This window comes from Protopterus annectens, chromosome 6.part0 (genome assembly GCF_019279795.1).
Source record: "Protopterus annectens isolate FY-2018-M chromosome 6.part0, PAN1.0, whole genome shotgun sequence".
Lineage (NCBI taxonomy): Eukaryota > Metazoa > Chordata > Ceratodontiformes > Protopteridae > Protopterus > Protopterus annectens.
Genome location: NC_056737.1, coordinates 1,449,363,242 through 1,449,376,008, shown reverse-complemented (window position 1 = coordinate 1,449,376,008; position 12,767 = coordinate 1,449,363,242). Strand labels below are relative to the sequence as shown.

At 41.5% G+C, this 12,767-nt stretch overlaps 1 protein-coding gene across 1 annotated transcript in view; it reads right to left on the bottom strand.

Moving 5' to 3' along the window:
• The window catches only part of SPOPL (speckle type BTB/POZ protein like), a 771,896-nt gene that overhangs the window by 577,147 nt on the left and 181,982 nt on the right, over positions 1 to 12,767 (bottom strand). Inside the window, exon 3 of the mRNA XM_044073670.1 lies at positions 1,486 to 1,637. Coding sequence (XP_043929605.1) covers positions 1,486 to 1,637 — 152 coding nt within the window. The remainder of the gene's footprint in view (positions 1 to 1,485; positions 1,638 to 12,767) is intronic.

Here is a 12,767-nt window from a genome sequence, read left to right as displayed (position 1 = left end):
GGTATGAAGGATGCCACAGCACTTATGGAAAACAGCAGGGGAATATCGCAAATGTGCTGGCAAATATTCTCCTCATTGTATTACTAACTCCATTGGCTCTTTCCTGAAAACAAGCCACAGTCTTAGTGGGATTACATAGACCTAAACCACCAAGGAGAAGAAACTATATTCAGAAAAACAGGATCTTGTGAGTAAGATGGGATTCATTAATCCAGTCTTCCAGGATGAAAAATAATTATCCATATATAACAAAATGCACCATTTGTCACATAGTTTTCCCAATCCCCCTTTTCATTCCACTTTCCATACTAGTTGACACAGCCAGCTCTGTTGGTGTAGAATCATAAAGCCATGATTCAATATAGGAGACCTGAGTTTAGGTAGTGGCTTGGGTGTGTACTGAAGATAGCCATGAAGAAAAGGAATGACAAGGCACTGCCAGTTTGCCTTCTCCAGGGGGAAGAGGTGGAAGAGTAAACATCTATTTCATGAGCCCTGGTGATGGTTCTGGGACTGTGAACCAAAGTGAGCCCACCACACTGCTAGGACTGTGAAGAGAGCTGTTACAGTGGTACATCAGCAGGCAAAGATGCAAGTGCCACCGTGTAAATTTGGTGTTTCCTTCATGTTGCACTGCATGCAGACCTAAATGACGTCAACCCAGCATGACAGTGGCAGTGGGTAGGGCTTACAGAAAATACCCAATTCACAACAGTATGATGGCCTCAACTTTTCGACTCCTCTCTTCCTGGAGCAAAGGTTTTCACAGCCTAATTGCCAAGATGCTTTCCACCTCCTGAAAGGAAGGAACTCATCTGCCAAAGGCATACATCTAGGATGGCCCTGGGGACAGAAGAAGCAACAAGGAAGGCATGGACCTGAAGTCAGCAGTGTGCGCGTGCACACACACACACAAACACGCACACACACACGCACACGCACACGCACACACACACACACACACACACACACACACACACACACACACACACACACACACACACACACACACACTCACGCATTAGCTAATATTTGAAACTTTATTGTGATCTATCTTGTGGTGATCATCACACTAGGCAGCCAAACAATGCTTAATACTTCTTTCCCTGAAAAGCTGGTGACTTCATTGGGTCTTTTAATTAACATGGCTAGAAATATAACCAGAAAATAAAAAGCTTCACACTCAGTTGACTTCAAGGCAAACTTAATGCAATTAATTTTTAGTTTTCCTCAGTACTAACAAGCACAGCTAAAGTACTGACCGAATGCAAGTTCAGCATTAGGGTAAAAAAAAAACTATGAATAAAGAAATGTAGTACATCAACATACTCAACAAATATGATGTGTATGTATTTCATGTCACATGTGCCCACATAAAGAAATTAAATACAAATGCATAATTTTATTTGTGAAGAAATACATACTTAAATTGCTTATTATAGCATTAAGAAAACACTGTAGTACAAAATGATATTCACTGCTTACCCATAGCTTTTGTTTCTTCTCTTTTAGCATTCAATAAGGAAAATTTGAATTTTGCCCTAACTTCATTTTTGGGGCAGCTGACCAGCAGCAAATACAATGAAAGATAATCCTTACTTTCATCATCTAATCCTTTGGGATTTACTCTCAGACACCTGCAACATAAAAAAACACATTTACATTAAAATATAATTATGGCCATGGGAAAAAAATTTAAATTTTTGATCATATTATACAAACAAACACACACACACACAACACACACACACACACACACACACACACCTACATCTGTGCAATTGTAAAGTTTATTTATTTATTATTATTTATTTTACATTTGTTAACCGGGATGGTCCGACTGGATACATGTCCTTTTTCAGCGGAGGCCCGGGGAGAAAAGCTCCAACAGAGTTACATTGATAATTAGGTACAGTAAATGAGCTGAAAGAACTTAACAAAAACATAGGCTATTTACATACAAGTACAAGACTGCCATTACTATTTCTGAGATTACTACAAATGTAACATTAATAACATATTAGCAAGGACGGTAGGCAGTATAATGACAGAGTTAGACAGGATACATATTTCTTTATCACAGTATACAAAGTACTTATCATCTTAGCTAGTTGTTTATGTTTTAGTTAATGGCACAGAGCTAGCCTGGGTTTGAACAAGGACATAGCCAGTGTGACTTGAAGTGGAGTTTTAGACTATTTTTGAATTGACTTAGAGAAGTTGCAAGCGTGATGTTATTTGGGAGAGAGTTCCATATTTTACCAGTGGTGTTGGCAAATAGCGCGTCACCACCTAGGTTGAGAGATTTAGTTGTTTGGACAAGGAGTCTGTTTGCTGAGCGAAGGCAGCTTAGATTGGAGTAGGGAGTCATTAAGTTTGTTAGTGCTGGGGTATTCTCAGGTTGTTTAAGGAGTTTGAAGGCCTCTATGAGTTGGGACTGGTGAAGAAGGTGTGGGAATTCTATCCATCCAAGCTTTTTCAGGTTAGTACAGTGGTGTGTTCTGTAGGGTAGGCCTGTAACGAACCTGGCAATGTGATTATAGCAGGATGACAGCTTGGCCAGATCAGATTTGTTAAGGTGAGTGAGGACAGGAGAGGCATATAGTAGGGTAGAGAGAAGGTGTGAACGGGCTGTGGCTGCCCTGGCATTCGGGGTAAGGAAGGCTTTAATTCTATATAGGGTCCCAAGTTTCTTGTTGACTGACTTAATGGCTTGGTTGATATGTATATCAAATCTGAGTTTATTGTCAATGTTTACTCCTAATAGCTTTGTATAGGTGTCTGGGGAGATGATGGTCCCATTATTGGATTTTATAGTGAAGTTTTCAGTCGGAGATCTATTGGTTGGGTAGAAGAGAAGTAACTTGGTTTTGTTTGGATTTAAGATCAGGAGATGGTTGGCAAGCCAGTTTTCACTTTGGTGAAGCTATGTTGGGTGGTAGTTAGTAGATTTGCAAGAGAGGCATTGGAACATATTATAGTCGAGTCATCTGCATACTGAATGCAGGTGGCTTCAGGAGTGACTGTTTGGATGTCGTTTATGAAGACTGAAAAGAGGAGAGGTCCTAATATGGAACCTTGAGGAACTCCTATGGTATTTGGTAGTAGGCAGGAGAGCTTGTTTTGCCACATTACTGCTTGTTGTCTCCCAGTGAGGTAAGCTTGAAACCAGTCAAGGGCTGGAGTATCTAGATACAGGGTTTTTAAAGTATATAGAAGTAACTGATGGTTTACCATATCAAAGGCTTCGATAGGTCCAAGAAGAGAGCGGAGGATATTTTTATTATTCGGTTAAGATTAATGTTTTCAGTAAAAGAGAGGAGGGCAGTGGTTGTACTATGATGGGGTCTGAATCCATGTTGAGAGTCTGTGAGTAGTTTATTTTGGGTTAGATAGAGCATTAGTTGGTTGTGCATGCACTTTTCCATAATTTTGGCAAGTGGTGATAGTATGGCTATAGGTCTATAGTTGGATAGTTCTGTGGATGAACCTCCTTTGTGGAGTGGAATAACATAGGATATTTTCCAAATTGAGGGGATTGAGGCCTCGGTTATGGTTCTGTTAATTAGGATTGAGATAGGGTAGGCTACGACATCTGCAGCAATTTGCAGGTATTCAGCCGGCAGAAGATCGGCTGAAAGGGTGGTTGGCTTCAGTTTTTTCAAAAGGCATCTGGTAAAGACATCGTTCTAAGTCATACCTCTCAAGCGTCCAGATTTGTGCCTCATATTCTTAGTCTGTTCTCCATTAAATATGGGGGATTCTGATAAAACATTGAGGATTTGTATACAAAACAATGACAAACACTACACTTCATATCATTCAGAAAATGCAAAACCTGTTATTCTAGCAGCTTTCTAAAGTCTGTCCCCGATTTTGGACCTTTGATACCTCATTATTTTTGGCTTTGTCCAAATTTTTTTTTTTTGCTAAGTTGTTGAGAAGTATGCTTTGATTAATAGTACTTATTTTTTCTGCCCCAAAACGTCACAATGATGTAATCATACATGCTTGATTTTTTTTTTTTAACTAGACCTACCTTTTCTTACACTGCACTGTAGGTCCCCTACAATACATCATTTTTGGATCTTGCTTTCTTTCAGCTTCCTACAATGATTTAAAATAGCAGTATCCTGATTTAGTACTTCACTCAAGCATCCCTGAAATCTGCCCAAAATGTGTTTGCACAAACTTGATTTTACTCTGTCCCATTTCTTTTTTTTTTTTTCTCAAGAAAGGGGTAAAAAATATCTTAATCATATCAATCGGAGGTATGTCTCCCCACTCATGCACTGTCATAGCTGAAAGTGACAAGTTTCAAATCATTCTACACTTCTGCTGCCCATTGATCCATGACTGACAACTTACACTGTACAGGATAAAATGATGCACCAAATACAGTAACAAAATAAGTGTAGTGTGTGACAGAAGAATGATAAAGAAGCTGAAAAGAAAAGCGTACAAAACACTAGTGTGACACTTTTGTATGCTACAGAAACATGGGCAGTAAATGCAGATTATAAGCAAAAAATATAGCCTCAGGCAATAAAACAACCAGAGCAAAGAGAAGTAAATGAGAAAAAAAACACCGTAGCACTGGATGTAACACAGCAGAATATCCAGTTTATTATAAGTAAGCGCTTTCAAGGGTTCACCTCTTCATCAGACTTAGATAAAAACAACTTAAAACAACCATATTAAATAATACTCCAATTAACATTAATTACTTCAATTAAAAACAATTAACTTATTTAAAGCCATATTTAGCATTTTTAAAAATCAAAACATACATAAGCTAAAAATACTAGTGTCTCAACTGCCTCGCTTTCAGGTAAGGTTTAATGGAGACCATATTATTCAAATCAGGCTCTTAATCAGCGCACAATAACATAATCCATTTTTGTTCAGCTGCCTCAGTAATACTCCTCATGTCTCGTCCCCTTTTTCTGACTGCAATTATTTCCAAAACCAGAAGCTTAAAAATATGCTCACTACCTTCATTCTTGGTATGCATAGCCAAGGCACTGCTTTCCTTGTTATTTCTTATATCCCTCATATGTTCAAGTATCCTGTCTTTAAACTGTTGAATAGTCATGCCAATATAATATGAAAAACATTTAACACAATAACTCAAATATATTATATTGACTGTTTTACAGTCAGCATAATGAGAGGGCTCTATTCTGAAGACTAGCTTAGGATGTACAAAGTTAGTACCTGTGTGTTTGTATATATATGCACAGACAGTACAACTCCTACATGAATACGTACCTACTCTATCTGATCTAAGAGTAGTCCTATTTAAACTAGATTTATAACAAAGATGGTCCTTCAGGGTCTTATTATTTCGAAAACTAAACTTGGGTTTGTCTCCTACTATCCCCTTCAACCCATCCAATGTAGAGAGTATATTCCAGTTCTTATTAATGACATTGCAGATCATATTTATATGACTAGCATATGTCAAAGTTATTCTCCAGTCATTACTACTCTCATTTGTGATCTGTCGCAGCATCTCACTACCTGCATGTGGATCACATACCGTTACATCGTTGGTAAAGTATGGTTTACACCTACCATGTCTATCTTTCCATGTCTCTTTAATGTGCCTATCTATATCTTTACTTTTATAACCCCTTTCTATAAAATCCAGTTTAAGGGACTCTAGAGCTGAATTCAGCTCTACATCATCATTATGTAATCTCATCAACCTGACCACCTGTCCTTTTATTATATTACGTTTGCAATGGTTCGGGTGCATACTTGTATTGTGCAGTAGGTTATTCTTTCTAACTAGTTTCCTACATAAACTAGTTTTAACAGTATTGAGCAAATGCTTACTAACAGTCACATCTAAGAATTCCACCTGCTGTAAACTAACTGCATGTGAATCTCAGAAAATCAGTGGTCGTATTAAGATAGTGGATAAACTCTCTTAATTGTGTCTCAGTTCCTTGCCATAATAAAAAAATATCATCCACAAACCTAGTATACCACAAGACAGAGTTGGCATAGGTCATGTTAGAGAGTATAAACTCTGTTTCCCATTGCACCAATAAAAGGTTGGCGTAGCTGTTGGCACAGGCTGTGCCCATCGCCATGCAAACCTTTTGAATGTAGTATTCATCATTGAACATAAAAACATTGTTACTTAAAATAATGTCCAATAAGCTACAACTACAATCCACTCTACTACAGGCCCCATGAAGGAGCTCAGTGTCTCTCCAACCTAACACCACTCTTAAGTATTCAACTGCGGTATCACCTTTATCATTCTTATAAGAAAAGCGCAGTCCGGGTCTGAACTGTCTGCAAACAGCTAAAGTTATCATTCTTATAAGAAAAGCGCAGTCCGGGTCTGAACTGTCTGCAAACAGCTAAAGTTAACTTTGAGTATGTGTCTACCTGTTTGAGCCAATATTCATTTTCCCCTGGAGAGCACTCTGCTTTGGCTTGTACGCAGCCCCCCCACACACACACACACACTCATCTTCCACTTTCTCTCTTATTCCCTTCTATTAGCAAATAGTATCCATAACTGATCAATACTGTGTGTTTGTTAATTTACAATGAGACCACAGTAGCCTACTGATACTTTATAATAATACTTTATATTTACTTTAATACTTAATTTAATACTTTATAATAATACATGTTAATAAAACTGTCTAAGGCCAGCTTAGAGAGAAAAATTGCACAGGACACTAAGGATAATCACAAGGCTTTCTTTAGTTATGTTAGTAACCTGGGTGGTAATTCCCAGACATGCTCAGAATTAGTCCAAAATGACAAAAAATACACTGAACCCACAGACATTGCCAACATCCTAGCTGACAGGTTCAGCGCAAACTTCTCCCCCCTCCCTCCCCACCAAAAGGGCAAATATCTATCCCACCAGAGTGCTGCCCCCCTAACTTCTCAGATGCTCAGGTAAGAGCCGCCCTCTCCAAAGCAAAACACACAGCATCAATGGGACCAGATGGTGTCCCGGGCTGCGTCCTACATGAACTCCAAGAAGACCTAAACCCAAACATAAAACTACTGTTCAATCTCGGCCTTACTACAGGATATGTGCCCAAAGAGTGGCGTACAGCAACAGTGGTCCCTCTCCATAAAGGTGGTGCCTCAATGGATCCTGGAAACTATCGCCCCATAAGCCTGACTAGCTTGGTCTGCAAAGCTATGGAAAGGATCATCATGGACCTCATAAATAAAGATATTGGGGACCTACAGACACTGGATCCTACCCAGTTCAGCTTTGTTAAGGGCAGATCCTGCCTCTTAAACCTGGTTGATTTCTTTGAAACAGTCACCAAGGCCATTGACGAGGGGAAGGTGGTCCACACAGCCTACCTGGACCTCGCAAAAGCCTTCCATACAATACCCCACTCGGGCATTATAGATAAGCTCACCAGCTTAAATATAAACCCCTATGTCACTAGATGGATTGTAAACTGGCTCAAGGACAGAACCCACATGGTTAGAATTGCTGGAACCATGTCAGACTCCAAACCAGTTACAAGTGGTGTCCCACAAGGCTCAGTCCTGGGACCTCTCTTGTTCGGTATATATTTCTCGGAGGTACAGGCCAACACGGAAGGACTGTGGCTGACCAAGTTCGCAGATGACTGCAAACTGGGTGCCATAATCGACTCTCCAGCTGACACAAGCATCCTCCAAAAGGGCCTCATAGAAACAGACAACTGGTGCCAGAGCCATGGCCTCAAGCTAAATGCCAAAAAGTGTATAGTCATCCCCTTTGGCAAAACAAAGTGCCCACAAATTACCACATAGGTGGTAATCCATTAAGTACAGAAGAAGTAATTGGGGACATGGGGACCCAAGTTGATAGCAATCTCTCATTTGACAACCACGTGGCCAAAGTGGTTAGAAAAACATTTTATATAGCCCACCTAATCATGAAGGGATTCACATCTAGATCAGGGGAGGTTATCGTGCCTCTTTACTCATCCCTCATCAGGCCCATAATTGAGTACAATGCCCCTTTTGGGATGTACCTTACCAGACACCTGCAGCAACTGGAAAGACCCCAAAAGTACCTCACCAAGAGGATCAAAGGGCTCAAACAGATGCCATATGCTGCCCGGTTAAAGAAACTCCAGCTCTACTCAGTGGCATACCGCCTGTTCAGAGGTGATCTGTGCCTGACGTAATAAAGTCATGTCCAACCCGGAATTAATGGACATGCTGCACCTCAGAAAATCCAAATCCCATCGAGCTACGCGCTCGAGAGACTTGAACCTCAGCACTGAAATAAATAGGACATGCTGGAGGGACAGATTCATAACCCAGAGGCTTCCTTCACTCTGGAATAAAATCCCAGCCCAGGTTAGGCAGAGTCCCTCATTGACTCTCTTCAAGAGGAATCTTGATGAGTGGATGGGAGATCGTAGGTTTACCCCGGGTATCACTTCTGTGTCACTGTTAGACAGAGGCACAGTATACTAACCTCGAAAAAGGGCATAGCAAAATAAATTTAAAATGTGTGGCGAAAGCTAAACACATTCTGGCTAGGCTTATAAATGCCCTAGGGCAGATAGCCTAGTATGAACCTATGAACCTATGATACAAGGTTATCCTGTTTTTCCACCTGAGTAATGGTTAAGAAATGACTTACAGTTTCAGAGCAGTTCTTGGTCAATTGTGATTGTTTCTTAAACACAAACTTGTCTCTGCTTTGGCTCATTAGCAGCAGTACAAAGAAAGTACAGTTTAGTACCTACCAGAAATGTAGATGTTCGAGTGCTAATACAGCTGCAGTCATAACAGATGGGTTCTCCTGCCATCAGGCGGGTCCTTGGTCGGCCGAATTCCAAAGTCTAGGTCCGGCGTCGGTTGTCGTCACTTCTTCCCTGACGTCAGTGCGACAGGGGTATAAAGGAACCAGCCGACACCATTTTCTTCAGTTTTTCTTGCCCCAGATGTCAGGTGCCCCCAGAAGGAAGGCAATACATAAATTTGAGTAATCATGCAGTGCAATATAATCAGAGTACAGTAGTTGCAAGCAAATACATCATAAATTAATACCCCAATCAGGTTGTATGAGGATGTGTCAGCCTATAGGCCTGTCCCAAGAGGGGAAGGAGGGAGGGAAACCTGGACTGCAGCTGTATTAGCACTCGAACATCTACATTTATGGTAGGTACAAAACTGTACTATGTTCATCGTGCATACAGCTGCAGTCATAACAGATAGGTAGAATACCAAAGCTAAGAAAGGGGTGGTAGGCACTAGGTGGAATTAGGAGGAGCCAAAATGCCCTGCAAGACTGCAGTGGCAAAGCCTGCTCTAGATTTTGAGTATAATGGTAGGTTGTAGTGCTTTGAGAAGGTATGCACAGAACTCCGAGTGGCTGCTTCCAAAATATCCTTGGTAGGAACTCCTCTGAGGAATGCTGCAGAGGTGGCTGTGGCCCTGGTGGAATGAGTCCTAATGCCTGTAGGAACAGTTTTGCCATGAAAGGAATAGCAAAAGCGTATGCAGTGAGCTATCCATTTTGAGATTGTCTGTTTGGAAATTGGCTTCCCTTGAGCTCCTACCGCATAGGCCACAAAGAGCTTTTCTGATTTTCTGAAAGGCTTTGTTCTGTCCAAATAATAACACAGTTGTCTGTGGATGTCCAAGGAATGTAGTACTCTCTCCCCTTTGTTTTGAGGATTAGGATAAAAAGTAGGTAAATGTATGGCCTGATTTAAAGCTACCCTGGATACCACTTTAGGCATAAAGGACGGGTTGGTTCGTAAGGAAACTCTGTCCTGATGGAAGATGATAAAAGGTTGGAGGGCCATGAGAGCCTGTAGTTCTGAAACTCTATGAGCTGAGGTGATAGCCAGAAGGAAAGCTATTTTCCAGGACAAATATTGCAAATCTGATGAGGCAGCTGGCTCAAAGGGAGGCAATGTCAGATTTTCCAGCATGAAATTAAGATCCCAAGCAGGTATTGGTTGTTTTCTTGGAGGCCTTAAATTCTTAGCCCCTCTGAGGAACTGCCTTAGGAGAGGGTGAGAGAATAAAGGTGGATCAGTGTTGTATTCTGCAGAAATGGCTGATGCATGGATTTTGATGGAGGAGAAAGAAAGTCCACGGCTTAGCAGTTTAGCCAAATATTGTAGTATTTGAGGTAAATTCAGTTTTCCAGGATCCTGGCCCTTTTTCTCATTCCAGACACCAAAACGTTTCCATTTTGCGGAGTAAGCTTTTCTAGTTGATGGCCTTCTGGCCTCCAAAATGACATCCTGCACCTCCTTGGAGAGTAGGGCCTGTTGTGATGCTAAGGAATCTTCCATGCGGCTAGATTGAGTGTTTTTAGCTGGCTGTGAAGAGGTTTGAAACTGTGCTGAGTCAGAAGAAGAGGCATTAGAGGCAGGGTCCATGGTGGGGAATGCGTCAAGCTCCTCAGGAGTGGGTACCAGTGTTGCCTTGGCCAGTCCGGAGCAATGAGGATCATCTTTGGTCTGTCTGCTTTGGTCTTTAATAGAACTTTGGGCAGCAGAGGAAGAGGAGGGAAGGCATAAACTGTCATTGATGTCTAACTGAAGGAAAGAGCGTCCACTCTCCAGGCCTTTGGATTGAAGATCCTTGAGCAGAATTTTGACAACTGTTGATTCTTGTGGGAGGCAAAGAGATCTATATCTGGCCTTCCCCATTTTTGTATTATTTCTGTAAAAACGTTTGGATGCAATTTCCATTCGTGTGGATCTGTCATATTCCTGCTTAGGTTGTCTGCCAGCGTGTTTTCCTTGCCTGGCAAGTACTGTGCTTGTAGTTCCATCTGTAAGTCCATGGCCATGTTCCAAAGTGACATGGCCAGTCTGCATCGGGGATAAGAATGTGTTCCTCCCTGTTTGTTTATGTACCACATAACTGTGGTGTTGTCCGTTCTAATCAATAGTTGACCTGGTTTTAGAAGGTCCTTGAAAGCTATAATAGCATTCATTACTGCTAGCATTTCTTTTTGATTGATGTGAAGGTGCTTTTCTTTTTGGGACCATTTGCCCTGAATGCACCGGTCTGTCATGTGCGCCCCCCAGGCGTAGTCCGAGGCGTCTGTTGTGATGACTTGATTTGCTTGAGGCTTGCTGAATGGAAGACCTGTGTTTGTTTGACATGCTTGAGCCCACCACAGAAATTCCTTTTGCAGACATGGAATTAGTGGTATTATTGTTTCCAAACTGTGGCTGTGTTGAGACCATATGTTTTTCAGGTACCATTGTAGTTTTCTCATATGCAGTTTTGCACATGGGATTAGTAAGATGCAAGATGCCATGAATCCCAGAGCCTGCAGGACTTTCCTTGCAGTCAGCCTGGTGCAATTTGCCAGTGTTCTGAAGTATTGAATTAGTTGCCCCTGCTTCTCTAGCGTGAGGTAGGCCATCTGGGTGTTTGTGTCCAAATTGGCACCCAGGAAAATTATCTTCCGAGAGGGTATTAGCCTTGATTTCTCTTTGTTGACTGTGTATCCCAGAGAGTTTAATAACATTATTACATAAGCCAGATGTCTCAGAAGAATGTGCTTGCTGTCCGCTTGGATCAGGCAGTCGTCCAAGTAAGGGTATATTTGTATCCCTTGAAGTCTGCAGTAGGCAATTACTGATGCCAGGCATTTTGTGAATACTCTGGGCGCAGTAGATAAGCCAAAGGGCAATGTAGAGAATTGATAATGGGTTGAACCTGCAAGAAATCTGAGGTATCTTCTGCAATTTTGTCTGATTGGGACATGCAGGTATGCCTCCTTGAGGTCCAATGTTACCAGCCAAGACTCCTTGCCCAGCATGGGAAGAAGTTGCTGTAGAGTGAGCATCTTGAATTTTGGTGCAGTAGAAATGTGTTTAGGATGGATAGATCCAAAATAGGTCTCCAATCTTTTCCCTTCCTTGGCACCAGAAATAGCCTGGAATAAAAACCTTGACCTTGTTCTTGTGTAGGTACCTCTTGAATAGCTTTCATGTTTATGAGATCTGAAATTTGCCTTTGTGCCTCTGCCCTTTGATTGTGTGGCAGGTTTGGCATGCCTCTCATTTTTGGAAGGGTATGAAAATGGAATTTGTAGACTCTGTTTATAATGTCCAGGATCCATTTGTCCTTTGTGACAACATGCCAATTTTTTGAAAATAGTGCCAGCTTTCCTCCTAAGGGGGCTGCCATTTGAGACCTGGTTGGCATGCAAAGGGGAAAGTCATTGGGTTTGCTTTCTGAAAGATTGCGAGTTGTCCTCACCACCTCTTTGTGTAGGAGCTTGCCACTGTCTGCCTCTATACGATCCTTGTGATTGTCCTCTGCCCCTCGGGCGCCTGTATCTGCCTCTTTGGGGTCTGTCTGTGGCAGGAAAGGACCAGTTTTTGGAACGCCAATTTCTACTAAAACGTGGGGGTTGAACCTGCAGAAATTCTTTCACAGTTTGCATTGATTTAGCCTTTTCCTCCATTTTCCATAATACTTCCTCAGCATTAGCCCCAAATAGTACATCCTTTTGAAGAGAGGCGTCTAGTAATTTAGCTTTGACATGATCAGGCAAGGCTTGTTCCTTGAGCCAGGCATGCCTACGCATGACTGAGCCTGTAACAGCAGCGCTACATGAGGCCTCTAGAGCTTCAAAACCACATTGTAAGGTATGTTTACCGACTTGTTCTGCAATATGCATCAAATCCTGCAACTCCTTCAATTCTGGTTGTTCAGGTTGTGACATTTTACTTTTCAATTGTGATAACAAAAACTGTTGGTATTTTAGCATATGAAACTGACAGTTT